The sequence below is a fragment of the Schistocerca americana genome, chromosome 1 (genome assembly GCF_021461395.2).
Source record: "Schistocerca americana isolate TAMUIC-IGC-003095 chromosome 1, iqSchAmer2.1, whole genome shotgun sequence".
NCBI classification, from domain to species: Eukaryota; Metazoa; Arthropoda; class Insecta; order Orthoptera; family Acrididae; genus Schistocerca; species Schistocerca americana.
In genome coordinates, this window is record NC_060119.1 from 253,867,401 (window position 1) to 253,883,228 (window position 15,828).

The 15,828-nt window shown below is 40.8% G+C and overlaps 1 protein-coding gene across 1 annotated transcript in view; it reads left to right on the forward strand.

Moving 5' to 3' along the window:
• LOC124623192 (DNA-dependent protein kinase catalytic subunit-like) overlaps positions 1-15,828 on the forward strand; it is a 565,210-nt gene that overhangs the window by 419,502 nt on the left and 129,880 nt on the right. The window contains exon 38 of the mRNA XM_047149022.1: positions 5,318-5,450. Coding sequence (XP_047004978.1) covers positions 5,318-5,450 — 133 coding nt within the window. The remainder of the gene's footprint in view (positions 1-5,317; positions 5,451-15,828) is intronic.

The following is a 15,828-nucleotide window of genomic DNA, read 5'->3' on the forward strand; positions in this document are numbered from 1 at the left end:
TCCAATTGAAATTAGGGTATTGCATTCATATGGCATTGCTGGGCCGCCATTCATTTCTGATCCCTCAGTTTAGATACAGCTCAATTTTGCACAGGTGTGAGACAACAGGTGGGTGGCCCTTCCATATAGCTAAGGAAATGTGGTGATTGGTTCCGTATTGCAGCCATATTGAAGAGGCTGGAATGCATTTTGAATTGAGATTTATTTTTAGTTGTAGTATTTCCATGTTTTATGAATAAATTCCTGGAATCCTCCAAGTATCACCACAGCGATTGAATATGATGTTGTATAAACAATATTAAAGTGATTATTGATTGTACAGTGTTAGTTAAAGCCATTGAGTTTGTTGTATAACTGTACACACCAGTCTGGACTACAAAGCACATTCAAAATTTGGACTCACTAAAATGGGAGCACTACTTAAGGCAAGTATGAGAACATCAAATGTCACCTGCTGGGTATCAGTCCTCTGAAAGACTTCCCCTTCATGATGCTGCTGACTCAAGGGGTCCACTAGTGGGCGAAATTTGTTATAAATTTCCTAAAGAAATTTATTACATTGATGAATCAAGCTATACCTTTCTCAATTTTATGTTGGGGGAAAATTCTGGATAGCTTTGGTTCACTCCTGACTAGTCTTCACACCAGCGGAAGGAATAAATGTCCTAAAAAAGCAGTTTCCTGAGGGCGGAGATCAACTTTGGATGGTTTAACTGTCAAGCTTGCTTGACACCAACGAACGAAAACTTGCCTGACATTTTCCAAATGTTCCTGCGATGTGCTAATGCTACATCACCCAGATAGTTATAAACACAGTTAAACTTAAGATTGTCCAAAACTGCATCAGTAGATAACCCAAATGGAACACAATTGAATTCAAGTAAATTCTAACTGATTCAAAATGCTATAAGGGATTTAGAGTCTTTTGCTAGGTTGACCTGATGATAAGCTTGGTTAAGTTCTGACACAGTAAAATAATTCTTTTCAGTGAGCCACGTGAAACAGTTGTCTAAATCTGACAACAGAATTGACTGCAAAATCACCTTTTAATTCAGGGCACCATAATCTATGACCAGCCAATAACCCGTGCCATTCCGCTTTGGCACCGAAAAAATGGACAAAGCATAGATTAGTGACTTAATTATCTTCAGCGAGCAGCTTATCAGTACTCTGATGGAGCTCTTTCATCTTTGGAGGGGACAACTGATATGGTGCTTGGCAAACAGGTTTACTATCTGTCAACTGTATCTGATATTGAACCTTATTCGCAACCCCCAAGCTGTCTGTTAATACATTAAGAAACTGCTTAAGCCCCTTGTTTCAGATGAGCAACATAAAAGTCAACAAAATTACTGGGGACATATTAATGTCTTGGGTGCAACTATGCTCTCACAAGCTACAAATCAAAGTGGACTGAAATCTGAAATAGGACTGCGTGCCCAGTAATCAAGAACGTAGGTAGCCCTCTCAATAAAGTTACAACCTACTAAAATATTAATGGAAAAACTGCTGACAATATCAAAATTTACTGAGTGTGATAACCCCTGAATTCTCACACTACCATGCGCACAGCGTACTAATGGCTGTTCCGTTCCATTGACCACACAGTACTGCTCATTAGACTAGTTGTAAAGACAGCAAATACATATATTGCAGCACTTCAGATATCAGTCACAATCTGGGATCAAAATATTACTGCTTGAGTCTAATAAGATGCACACAGGTTCGTGATTAATAGCAGCACAGACAAACAGTAGAAATTGTTTTGCAGTTGTACTCAACTTACTACATACCTTCATCGGCAACTCCTTTCTACGCCAGCCCGTGTTCCTTTGGCACCGGCTGTTTCAAAATTTCAGAAGTCCATTTGGATACTCTAGAACATCTGGGCTTTCCACAATGATAACAATTTCTAGTGTATGTGGGTCGAGTCATTCTTGCCGGCCACTGTGGCCAAGCGGTTCTAGGCGCTTCAGTCCAGAGCCGCGTGACTGCTATGGTCGCAGGTTCAAATCCTGCCTTGGGCATGGATGTGTGTGATGTCCTTAGGTTAGTTAGGTTTAAGTAGTTCTAAGTTTTAGGGGACTGATGACTTCAGATGTTAAGTCCCTTAGTGCTTAGAGCCATTTGAGTCACTCTCCTGCTTGTGGGCTCTTCAAGTTTTAAAGGACAACAGATTAGCCTGACCCCTGGCATCCCATCTTTCAAGGTCAGCAAAAGTGCTAGGTTTATCGCTAAACGCTATATGTGAATGTTCCTCAGGTCATATTCCCTCCCTTTCACTTCAGTAATCTTTAACCTCAGGGCCAAAATGGTGATTCGAATTTGCTCAATGTACTGAATGAATAATTCGTTTCCTCTACTCAAACAACCCCAAGTTAAAGAATATATCATTTGAAAAATAATTGAATAGGCAGTTCTAAGTATATCCACATGGTTTTGTAATTGAATGGAGAACCACAAGAACTTAACAGTTTAGTAACCATCTTCGATAAGTAAACTGCCAAAACTCTGAATTATGGTCAGAATGTGGTTAGGTAATATACAGCTGCTCTCATAGAAGAGGGTTGTTTTAGGGATGAGACCAAACAGCGAGGTCATCAATCCCATTCGATTAGGGAAGGAAGTCGGCCGTGCCCTTTCAATGGAACCATCCCGGCATTTGCCTGGAGCAAATTAGGGATATCACGGTAAACCTAAATCAGAATGGCTGGACGCGGGATTGAACAGTCGGCCTCCCGAATGTGTGTCCAGTGTGCTAACCACTGTGCCACCTTGCTCAGTCATAGAAGAGGATTCTGCCTTACTGTCAAACAATACACCTTGCCATTCTAATACATTGGGTCAAACATACAATTGCATAACTTCATCCTGTAATTCATCAATTAATGGAATTTGTTACTTGCCCATAATCACTGACTTTAAGCCCTGAACTTTGCTTGTTAAATTTGAGCCCAGGAAGGGTTATTACACTCCAAGAAGTCAGTGTTCTCCCACACAGCATGACAATGCAAACTCACACTTGTAGCAGCACTTCCATTGCCAACATGAGCTGTCTGCTTCAAGTCACTGTGAACAAATGCCCAACATAGTCACACGCACAGCTGTGTGACACAGCCATCCTCCAATTCCGCCCGCTGGCCATGTATTCTCATATGATACTTGAATTGTTTCTTTTTTAGTTAAGAAATCACTGATATGCCTCTCGATTCCATAATTGATAACAATGAATCTACAACATGAAACAAAAAAGGATAGACTTTGCATATAATAAACTTAGGAACCAATAAACATCAATTCTTAACCTATAATAGCCTAACTTATTAACAATTGTGTTCCCACCACCAACAACTACACCACGCAGATAATCATGCTCTGCTACCATTGAAGGGTTGAGAGCGATGAGCAGGGAGTGAGTGTTGCTGGGCCAAGAAAATATTTATTCCAAAAACACAGTTACTTTATTTGTTCAAGCGAGTACTGCACTGACACATGAAATTTCATCGGCTTGAGCTTGGGCGACACAGTCAGGAGCCGAGCTCTGTCACAAGAAGTGGATGCAGGCTCCACCTGACTCATATGATAAGGTCATGCAGTAACTGGCCATACTATAACATTCAAAACAAACTTATTAAAAGCTAGTGATAACAAACTTACACAATGAAATACATGAAAGTAGATCATTCCGTACAGGCGTCAGAGCTCTGAATGTATTCTCATTAAATTTTAAAGTATTAACATAAAAAAGCTATGGAGTGGAAAATTAATAGAATTATCAACCTTCAAAACACAGAACAGTGCCTTATAAGTTTATAACAGTACTGAATACAGAACTAAAATTAGATCATACTGCCCTATCATTACAGAACCTGATGATGCTTGGCAACCAAATAAATCTAACCAGGGTAGTCTAATCAGAACACAAGTCACTGTTGACCAAGTACCATAATGCTGAATGAGTGTTCAAAAGCTTCTCACTAATTTGTCATCAGTGGTCACTGTTGGTGCAAGTTCCTTAACCCAACTGCCCAGTGTTTGACACTAGTCGGAGCAATAGGGCTGGAACATGTCTTTCTAGAAAACAGTTGAGCCAGTGCATTGCCTGTAACTTGCTAGTCTCCACAGTATGTGGCCAGCAGTGTTCGGCAGGTGCCCCCTTGCATTTATTAACTGCACCAAGGAAACCCCAGATGTAATCAGAAGGAAGAGAAACAGTTGAGGCACACATTATCTAGGGGCCACTCTAGATGTGACAATCAGCTTTACAGAGCTCTTGCTGATAACTGGCACTAAGATGAAGACAAAAAAATAACATCATGCAGCAACATCGTAGTATGCAATGTGGTCCACCAGCTCCAACACCAAGAGCTTCTACTTTTGGACTGGTGTGTTTGTGGCAGAATTCTGCATTAAAATATGGATCAGCAGCTGATACACCAAATGCATAGACACACAGCCCAACCAGACTTGCACAACACAAAAACAGACAATAATACTCCAACTTTCTGGTTCCCTATTCTTAGCCATATAGCTCCCCCATTCTTGTGACAAGAATCTGCTTTCAAGCAAGAGTTTACAAAAATCTTTTAATCTTTATTTCCCCGTAGTTGAGAACATTCCTGCACTCAATAAAAGCAGTCTTACTCTCATCATCCACCTGTAGAAGCTTCAAAGACTTTTGATGGAAAATGGAGTAGCAATAACAGAAATATGAATAAATAAAAGAAATGTGGCAGAACGTTGCTATCCTGGAACAGCTTAAGATTGCCTGCATCTCATCCATGCCACCAGATTTTGAAGATCACCTCAAGATCTGGCTACAGAGCTCAAACTAAATTCCTCATATATCTGCTATAAAACCTATATTTGTCGGTTCTTCTTCTTTTACTCCCCCCACCCACACCACCACCACCACCACCACCACCACCACCACCACCACCACCACCTCCCTCTCCCTCCTCCTACAAATGTTTGTTTGCCCAACTTCAGAAACAGAATTATGTTCAAAAGTCTGTTGGTGGTCTCTTGGTTATATCTTCAGATACACTCAAAGTATTGACTGTGACCTGTCTAGTTTTGAGTTTATTCTCACTGTATCCTTTTTAAATGCACTTGTTCCGTGGTATTAACATAGCAATTTTACAATAAATCGAGAAATACATTTTTGTTTTTGGAAACAATATTGGAACTGTGCCTATGTATTTTTTATAGTACAAAATGTAATGTGGAGAAATTTCAGTATTTTATGTGTTGACTGACCATATTTAGCTAACTAGTTTGTAGTTAATTTACACAATCCTTTATTGTTTTCTTGAAGGTACACAGAGAAAATGCTGCCTTTCCTGTTTGCAGCTCAGATACAGCTTAAGTTAAAAGGATCAGATTGCTCTGAATTTGAAAGCTGTGTTGAAGAATGGCTAGCTGATGAAGAAAAGAAATCCACTCTAGTGGTGAGGAACTATAGTTTTTGGTTACATTTTTTTATTTATTTTTGCAGCATGCATCATTACAATATTTGTAACACACTTACTTTCTACAGTGCAGGCATACGGTGTCAGGGCTGCACGAGTTCCGGAAATCAGGGAATTTCAAATGTGTCAGAGAAATCAGGGAAATATCAGGGAAATTTGGAGAAAATACTGGGAAAACCTCATTTTTGTCTCAGTGATGAAATTGTTTCTTTGCTGAGATGTAATTCATTGTTGGTGGATGGACGCAGCTGAGTATGTGTGATGCTTCCCTACTCCCTCATTCTTACCACTTCTCCCCATCCTACCATTCCCCTCAGCTTGCAGTCAGTGCTGCCACCACTTCTTGCCATTAGCCTAGCAGCTGCCAACAAGAGGCAGGGAGGTGTGATCAGTGGTTTGTTTGGATCTGATTCTCAGAGACTGGTGATACAGTGGCCTGAGTCAGCGGTCATATGTGCATGATTTGTGTCTGAATGATTATATAAAAATGTGTGTGCTCTCATTTTCTGACAAAGGTTATGGCTGAAAATTTAGTTGTGATAGTGCGATTCTTTCCTACTTGCTTGTATGCGGCTCAGCGATTATCTTCACAGTGATTTGTTACCTATTCCCATTAGTATTGATTCTCTGAGTACTCGCGCAATTTATCTGTTGCATGGATTGACGACCATCGTCTCATTTTATCAACATGGTGTCTGTGACACTTGAATAGCATGCCATATGAATGGACATAGACAGTGGGCCGAAACCGCAGGCCATTTCTGCATATATCTGTAACGGATTAGGCCTGCCGATCTGAAGCCCATTGTTTCCCACTAATGAGCAGGCCCTGCTGGTTGGATCTAGCCTCATCGATCTGCCCACAGGCCGGGTCTGTTAGTGTGCGGCATACTGCAATAGATTTTCGTGGATTATCCATGGACACAGGACGGCAGTGTTCCTCAGCAGGCCAGAGCCCATGGGCAATGGATTTCAGAAATTGCAACTGTCTCACTACAAATACATTATACAATGTAGTGTTTTATAGACTTTTATTTATTGTAGTATATCATTTTGGCACTTTGAAAGTAGTTCGTATATTAGAGAGTATGGATGACATGCAGAAGAAAATTGTGGCAGTCGCTGACAGTTTGTACACTATGTACTCATATATTTCTCAAAAGAAAAACCACACAATACCAGTAAAATGAAATGATCGTGTGGCATTGATGCCTTGGAGGCTCCATCTGGGGAAGTTTGGCTGCCGCGCTGCAAGTCTTCATTCAGGTGACAACACATAAGGTGACTTGCATGTAGGTGATCAGGAAATGATGATGAGGACAACGCAACACCCAGTTCATGAGCAGAGAAAATCTCCAACCTGGCCGGGAACCAAACTTTTTTAAAGAGGCCTACTTTTTCCTGAGATCATTTCTGATATCAAGGAAGGTATTTTAAATATGTCTTGCGACTCCAAGGAAATGCATATTTTTATCACCAAATGTGTTTCATTTTATTGAAATAAAATAACATCAGTGGTCTTAATGAAACACATGTACCATTTGGCTTGCTTTCTCCATCTAAAATCAGGACAGAGAGAGAGGACAGAAGTAGAGAGGGGGAACAGACTACTGCGTGCATTGGCAGAATGAAGGTGTATATAGTGCTGGAGTGGGAATAGGGAAGGGGATTGGTAGATGGTAGACAGGGACTAGTGGAGGTTGAGGCCAGGAGGTTGTACATGTACGTAGGAACAAAGAATATGTTGTAGGGAGAGACCCCACCTGTGCAATTCAAAAAAGCGGGAGTTTGTAGCATCCAATGATGCAGTGTGTGAAGCAGTCATTGAAGTGAATCACGTTGTGTTTGGCAGCATGTTCAGAAACTGGGTGGTCCAGCTGCCTCTTGGCCATAGTTTGACAGTGGCCATTAATCCAGACAGCCAGCTTTGTAGTTGTCATGCACATGTAGAAAGCAACACAGTGATTGCAACTTAGCTTGTAGATCACATGGATCCTTTCACGGAACAGCCCTGCCTTTTATGTGAGAGGAGATGTGTGTGACGGGTCTGGATTACGTTGTAGTGGAAGGATGTTTGGGACAGGTCTTGCATCTAGGTCTGTTTCAAGGATATGAAACATGAAGCCACAGAGTGGGATTAGGGGTGCAGTAGGAATGGACAAAAATGTTCCATAGGTTCAATGGGTGGCAGCATGCCACAATGGCGGGAAGCAAGGGGGGAGGGGGCGGGAATAGTGGTTGGGATGTTCCTCGTTTCAATTTCAGGGCATGACAAGATTTAGTAAAAACTCTGGTGGAGGATGTGATTCAGTTGCTCCAGTTCTGGACAGATGGATGGTTGGTACTGTGTCGTGTGAGGAGGGCTTATTTGTAGCCCCACAGTGGATATGTGGATGGTGGTAGTGGGCTGTATAGACAAGGCATGGAAGATATCTTTTGGAACAAGATTGGGAGGGTAGTTTTGGTCTATGAAGGCCTCAGAGAGATGCTTGGCATATTTGGAGGGGGATTGCCTGCCACTACAGATGCAACAACCATTGGTGGCCAGGCTGCATGTAAGGGGCTTCTGATATGGACTGGGTGGCAGCTGTCAAAGGGGAAGCATTTGTAGGTTTGATGTGCATAGAAGTATTGATGTAACCATCATTGAGGTGGAAGTCAACACCAAGGAAGGTGGTTTGTTTGTTTGAAAAGGACCAGGTGAAGCAAATGGGGTAGAGGATATTGATGTTTTGGAGGTATATTCATAGTGTGTCCTCACCCTCAGTCCAGATTATGAAGATGTTCTTCACCTGGTCCTACTCAACCTACAAACCACCTTCCTCTATGTTGACCTTCATCTCAAGGTTGCCTGCATCAGTACTTCCATCCACATCAAACCTACAAATAACACCTCCAATTTGACAGTTGCTACCCATTCCATACCAAGAGGTCCTTTCAATATAGCGTAACCCCTCATGGTTTTCACATCTGGAGTGGCAAGCAGTCCCTCCCCAAACCTGCCAAGAATCTTTTTAAGGCTTTCACAGACCAAAATTACCCACCTGGCTTCATTCAGAAACAGATATCCTCCAGTCAACTATCACCTCCTACATTTCTGAGTGTGCTACCAACACAATGTGCTTCACATCAGTCCCTGATTCACAGCCTGCATCATCTGAATCCCTTGTACCAACACCAGCTTTTCTGAATTGTGCAGATAAGTTCTATCACTGTAACATATTCTTCGTTCCCACAATACCCCTGTCTTCAACCTCCGGTGGTCCCATTCCAGGGCAATATATATCTTCATTCTGCCAGTGCACCCAATAGTCTTTTCCCTTTATCTGCTTCTCTCCTCTCCCTTTCCTGCCTCTCCCAGTACAGTTTCCCAAATCTCACCTAGCAGCCCTTTCCTGCCCCCACCAAGTCCTTGCATTCTTTCAAAAGCAGCACAACACCTTCCACCCACATCTACCCTACTCTTCCTCCTCCTCCTCCCAGCCCCATGCCACCTCCTAACCCTCACCACCCAGTTTGAATTGCTGCTGCTCACGTCATATGTTATTCCAGCCTGCATTCAGGCCACAGTGATTGTAAATAGTGGCCATGTTTGTGTGTGTGTGTGGGGGGGGGGGGGGGGGGGTTGGCTGTCTGCAGCTAAATTATTCCTCTGTGTGGTGGCCAGGAGTATACTGTCCATAGTATTTTTAATACTATTCTTTTATGAGTTACAGGATATATTCACCAAATTGTATGGTTGTCATTTGGGTCTCAGTGACTAGACTTGTTTTACAGTGATACCACATATTGCCTCTCCAAAATAGAAAAGAGTCTGCACTTTGTACTCCATTTTAAATTGATTCTTGTCCAGATTACATCTGAATGTGTAGCTGACATAGAAAGGCATGCGACATTCATAAGACTTGAAGAGTAAAGTAATACTACACCCCCTGTAATCTCTAAACATACTTCTTTTTCACTGTTGTAACATAAATTGAGCCAGCAGAGCCAAAGAGTTAATTACCATAGTTCTAGGTCACATTTACAGTAATGGCCATCAATTGCAATTATATCCCTGGGACAATCTGTGCAATACAAACTGTCATTTTGCTACAAAAATCATTAGATCTAATATTTATGTATGACTCCCCTATCTGAATTGTAGCAACTTTGATTTCCTGTGAGATATTTTGTTGCTGCCCTTGTTAATAGCTATTAAAATAAGGCTTCTCACAGCAGAATTTATGTGGAATGTTGAAAATATGATTGATGCATTTCATTCCTGTGTTTATATTGAGAACCGATCAGCTGCAGCTTTTCTTGCTTTTATAAATAAGTTAGGCAATATAAACTGTGACAAAAATCAATGAAGACACTGGCAGTGTACCGTATTTACTCGAATCTAAGCCGCACTCGAATCTAAGCCGCACCTGAAAAATGAGACTCGAAATGAAGGGAAAAAAAAATTCCCAAATCTAAGCCGCACCTGAAATTTGAGACTCGAAATTCAAGGGGGAGAAAAGTTTTAGGCCGCACCTCCAAATCGAAACAAAGTTGGTCCATTGTAATATGAGAGACAATTTAGGTCGAATGAATGACTATACAGCTACATTAGTTTGGTTCGAGTTGAAAGCTTAGCAGTTAAGCTTTACCAGGTAGACATTGCTATGCGTCAGGCGCTCCATCCGTATTTATATGGATACCCTTCCTTTTTCAAGTGCTTCGTCTGGTTTGAATCGATTGCTTATTTTGCTTTGATCTGATAAGTGCCGTTTTCTATGTTATAGGTGTTTACGTCAGTCACTCTAAGCTGAAAATGCATTACTATACTGTGTCATGCATTGTTTGTCGCATTCTGATAGTGCGTGTTTACGGCCTGTCGCTGCTCGCGGCATGGCTTGCTTTTGTGCGCGCTACCGCCGCCTACAATTAAAAAAAGAGAGGAATCATCTCATGAGCGAAACAATGGCAAGAGACTGCTATTTGTTGTTACTTACACTGCTGCTTTCTTTGATAATGATCAACAAGAACCAAATAATAGACTGCGTGTGATAGAACATGTTCTGAATGAGAATTTGGCGAAAATTTTTCTCCGTTTGAAAATATTTGCGGCCGCTTCTTTAGTACATAAAATTCTGCACAGAAATTAGTAATCTTAGATTTAAAAATCTAGTCAGTCGCCGTGCTTCATTTCTGACTGTATCACTATTAGGCATAAGAGTAATACGAATATAAACATGACACGATACATATATTCTTCCGCGTTTGCTGTTGTCTCACTCTAGTTTCGTAGTTTATTTGGCAGACAGGATTTAAATGAGATAGAAGCAAACACGAAAGAATACATGGCAAAATGTTTATATTCGTATTATTCTTATGGTGAAGAGAATACTGCATGTGATTCACATTTCATCAGGTTCCTATTAGCGACCATCTCTTCTCACAGGTAGGAAAAAATTCAGACCGTAGAGTTGGCCATATTGACAAAAATCCCAGTATTACCAGTCGGATTTTCGTAGTACATTGAAATTCGAAGATGAACAATACAGAATTTGTATTTACTTCGTTCGATAATGTTTGAAAATGAAAATGCAGTGGTCAAAACTCGGGCGGAGAAAAAAAGCTCATCTTCCAATTTTTTTTTTTTTAATTTTATTTACTGACGCAGAGGTTTTGGCGCCAGTATTTATCTTTGTGCCTACAAAGGATGCCTGTGTAGCGCTACATATATTCGACGGCAGAAGTTAGTTGTGGCGGCACCTACCAACATTTTTCAGAACTTCCACTTGCTTTGCACTCGGTTCTAAGCCGCAGGTGGTTTTTTGGACTACAAAAACCGGAAAAAAGTGCGGCTTAGATTCGAGTAAATACGGTAATCCAAATAGAGGAAGGAAGGGAGGGGCAGAGAGAGAGAGAGAGAGAGAGAGAGAGAGAGAGAGAGAGAGAGAGAGAGAGCACATTTCCAGAACTTCCATTATACACCTTAATTATGAATTAAATTATTGTTATGCAAATTAAAAGGAATGATCGTATTTGCATTTCTGTGGGGCGGTTGTGGATGTTGGGGATATGGCATGGTAAATCTGTAGGCAGACTAGGACTGGGGGATAGTGTCTGTCTGTGAAGGCTGTTGTGAGACCCGTTATGCTGAGGGTCTCACAAAGGCCTTCACGAACAGACACTATCCCCCAGACCTTTTCTGCAAACAAATTTCCCATGCCACATCCCCAGACACCTCCCAGTCATCCCACCATCCCCAAGAACCAGCTACAAAGGAGTTCCCCCTTCATCACCCAATACCACTCCTGACTGGAGCAACTGAACCACATCTCTGTCAGGGATTTGATTATCTATCATAATGCTCTGAAATGAGGGATATCAAAGATCCTTCCCACCACTCCTAAAGCGGTGTTCCGTCACCAGCCCAACTTCCACAACATCCTCGTTCATCCCTATGACACTACCAATCCGAAACACTTGGCGTAGGGATCATATGCCTGTGGAAGACCCAGATGCAAGGCCTGCTTAGACCACCCACTCAGCACCACCTATTGCAGTCGTGTCGTCGACTTTCCTATTCCATCAGAGGCCAGGCCACTTGTGAAAGCAACCATGCTATATACCAGCTCTGCTGCAGCCATTGTACAACTCTTTTTATTAGTATAACTATAAACCAGCTGTCCACAAGGATGAATGCCAATTGCCAAACTGTGACCAAGATCAAAGTGGACAACCCTGTGGCACATGACACTGTGCGTAACGTAGTTGAATTCAATGGTTGCTTCACAACCCAGGCCACCTGCATCGTTCACTCCATGCCCAGATTTACTGAATTGTACTGATGACTGTTATCCTTATAACACATTCTCTGCTCCTAAAGTGATCCCAACCTCAGTCTATGGTAACCTAATGTCCTCACACCTGCCACTCGACCCTTTCTGCCCACTCTGTCATGTCACCTCATCACAATTTACTTCCTCTCGCCCTCATTGTGCGCTGCTCTCTTTCAGCGCATCCATTGATCTTTTCTCCTTCTCTGCTCCTCTCCTTTCCATTCCCTATTCCCCACCCCCTCTCCCTGCCCCAAAGCCTCCTGTCACTACATCTGTCAGTCCTGTCATGCCACTTCCAGTCCTTACATGTTCCACCAGGCAGTGCCAATTCCTATTCCGCCACCTAGACCACGCTATCCTTCCCCCTTCCCCACCTCACTCCCATTCAATGTGTTTCTGTTGCAGTGTGGCCAGAGTGTCCAGAGGTACTGGTTGTGTGTGTGTGAGGTATGCTTGCTTGTGTGAGTGTCTGTACACTTCTCTTTTGTGAAGAGGCTTTGACTGAATACTATTATATAACAGTCTTTTCATTGCATCATCTTAACGGAGTGTAGCAATATGTCCTTTCATAATATTGTTGATATTCCACCCTGGGCTCCCCATTGTTTGACTTTAGATATCCATTTCATAAATTATATTTGCAAATTTTGCTTGAACCCCAGATTCCCTAATAATATTACTGTTTAACAGTTTGTGGTGAACTACTGATTTCAATTTAAAAATCTGTTGTGTACAGGATCTTTACCGTCAAAAACCACAAAGATGTTCTAACAGCTGTTTGTCCAAAGTTTCTTCAAATTTGTCTAGGAGAATTTTTGATAAAATTTTTGACACCACTGGCAGAAGCAAACTCCTCTGTAATTGCTGACATTTCCTTTGTTCCTTTTTTTAATACTGTTTTTCACTCTTCTGGAATCTTTCCTGTTTTCCATTTCACAATTATCTTTTTTTTTTTTTATTCAAACCTTTTTTGATAAAATTTTTGACACCACCGGCAGAAGAAATACTCCTCTATAATTGCTGACATTTGCTTTGTTCCCTTTCTTAATACTATTTTTCACTCTTCTTTCCTGTTTTCCAAATTGCTGCAGATTCTAATTTAACTATTAGAACAACACAGTTTAAGAAGCCATCAGAAAGTTTTGCTAAAATTTCACAATTATCTTTTTTTATTTAAACCTTTTTTGTCATTTTCATCTTTCAAACAAATACCTGATGAAATTATATGAATGAATGTGTGGTGTCTGTTCTTCCAAATATGTCTGAAAGAACATGCAATTTGATAAGCCTAGCTGGGCAATGAGTCCACCTTTTCAGTGTGGATGCACGAATATGTCCGACCCCCTGTGGGAATCTCGGAAGAGTGAATATGGAGGAAATGGTCAGGGGCTGCAGATAGGTGGCGCTCGATGGGAGTGTGGATTGGCCGTGAGGTGAGCCGAGATAGTCTGTGCAGTTGCTATAACACTGTATACCAGATGGCGCAGTGGTTACTGCACCTGCCTAGTAAGCAGGGGATCCCGGGTTTGAATCCTGGTCCAGTACAAAATTTCATTCGTCGCTGCCGATTCTGCATAGTGTCCCAGTGCAGCTGACAGCAGTGTTCCATACCCTTTTGTTTCCTTTCTTTCCCTCTCCACATTCAATAAATGTAATAAATGCTTGATGCTTTATACCCTGTGACTACATGTTTAAAAGTATCAGTAAAAATTATAGTTACTGATTTTGGTGGAATTTTCTTGTGTGTCAATAAGTTGAGATTTTTTGAAGGCTCTCTTTATTACCTGTATCATTTGTTTATGTTTTTTTTTTTTTCTTAGTTGTCTGAATCGTTCTAGGTGTTCTTTTTTCTGAACATATCCATTTTCTCCAGTGTTTGAGCTCTTTATTCTAGTGCTTCTTTTCTCTCATCATTCTACTAGGTCTTCTGTTTCTTCTTGGCCAGCCTATTTTTCTGTAATTCTACAGTGTTAAGTATCAGCTACATTCTCGACTCATTTCCTGCACTGCTAAAATTTGTATGTGGTTCTTCTGCAGAAAAAAATCCAGTTCCATTTGTTCTCCAAAATTTAGGAGAGGATTATATTTAATGTTACAAAGTAGCACTACTTCTTGAATTTAAACTTAGAAGTCATTTCAGTATATTCCGTGTGTTCTACACCTCAGATGCTGAGGCTCCATAGAATCCTAGGTCCCATTGCAGTACAAAATGTAAAGGCAGATCCCTCCTCAGAGTTACCATCTGGGGTAGTGTATACGTTATGCAAACATTCTATTTTGTGATTTGAAGTTGCAAATTGTAGAGTGTGAAATCCAAGGTTGTTCCCTGAATTCTTGAGATAAGAACAGGTGTTAGCCTGAGGTTGTCAGTAACTCTAGAAATGAATGGTAATCTAACAGAATGAGAATTGTTTCTCTTACTAGCATAATTAATTATAATGAAAGCCCTGTCTATTGACAAACCACCATAGCTATTTGCCTTCAGTGTCTTCTTTAACATTTATGGTGCTTGTCTCATTGATAGCTACCATTACCTATGGACTGGCTAAAATATGATTATTTTGGAAGTTATAGCTCATGTGCACAAGTATGTAGTTGGAATTGCAAAACATTTTTAGGGTACTTGGACTTTCTACTTTAAATACAAATATTTTGATATTATTAGTGTTAAACCTGACTTCAAAGCAGTAATCATCAGAGAAAGAAATTATACATAAGTGAAAATGTGATTTTTTTTTTTTTTCTGTTTGAACTTCTTTTACAGTCCATTTGCATCTGAAGAATCATGCAAAATACAAGGTAAAAGCAAAATTTAACATTCATAGTAGAGTACAGTTTGAGTCACATTGAAACATGGAGAGATACACAGTCCAATGTTACATTCACTGGCCTCATATACTAGGATACATTTCCTGATGTATAAGATAAACATGGGTGGCAACTCATCTTCCAAAAAGTCTAAAAATACGACATATTTTCATATGTCATGTAATCCAAATCATTGATAAATACTTCACTGTCATCATCTGTAGACTCGTCAAGGACTGTAAATTATTTGGTCCAAATGTTTCTGCACATTTGGAACACAAAATCTATACAGCACACATGACACTGAGAGAACTCAAACGTCACCTAAAACCAATTTTTTTTCATTGATACCAATATAACAATCTAGCGGTTACAGTAGAAACTTGGAAGTCTTCAGACTTGGCAATCATTTCTGGAAGCACATTCCACATTGTGAAAAATCATTGTAACTGCCATAATGTAGTATTACCTCTTCCAAACATTCTCATTTCCTGCAAACGCCTTAAGGTTATGTCAGCTGCACACAAAGTGTTGAGAAATTGGACTCAGATTCCAAACCGTTATTGTCACTGATATGGAAGGCATTTGAAAACAGAATGTTGAGCACTACTTGCTTCTGTGGTGGTGGTGGTGGGGGTGCGAAGTAGCATCTGAATACCTGTTTCTGTTTGTAGGTTTTCTATACTGTTGTCAGTGTCAAAAATGCTGCACTTTTTATACAGTAGAGCAACCTT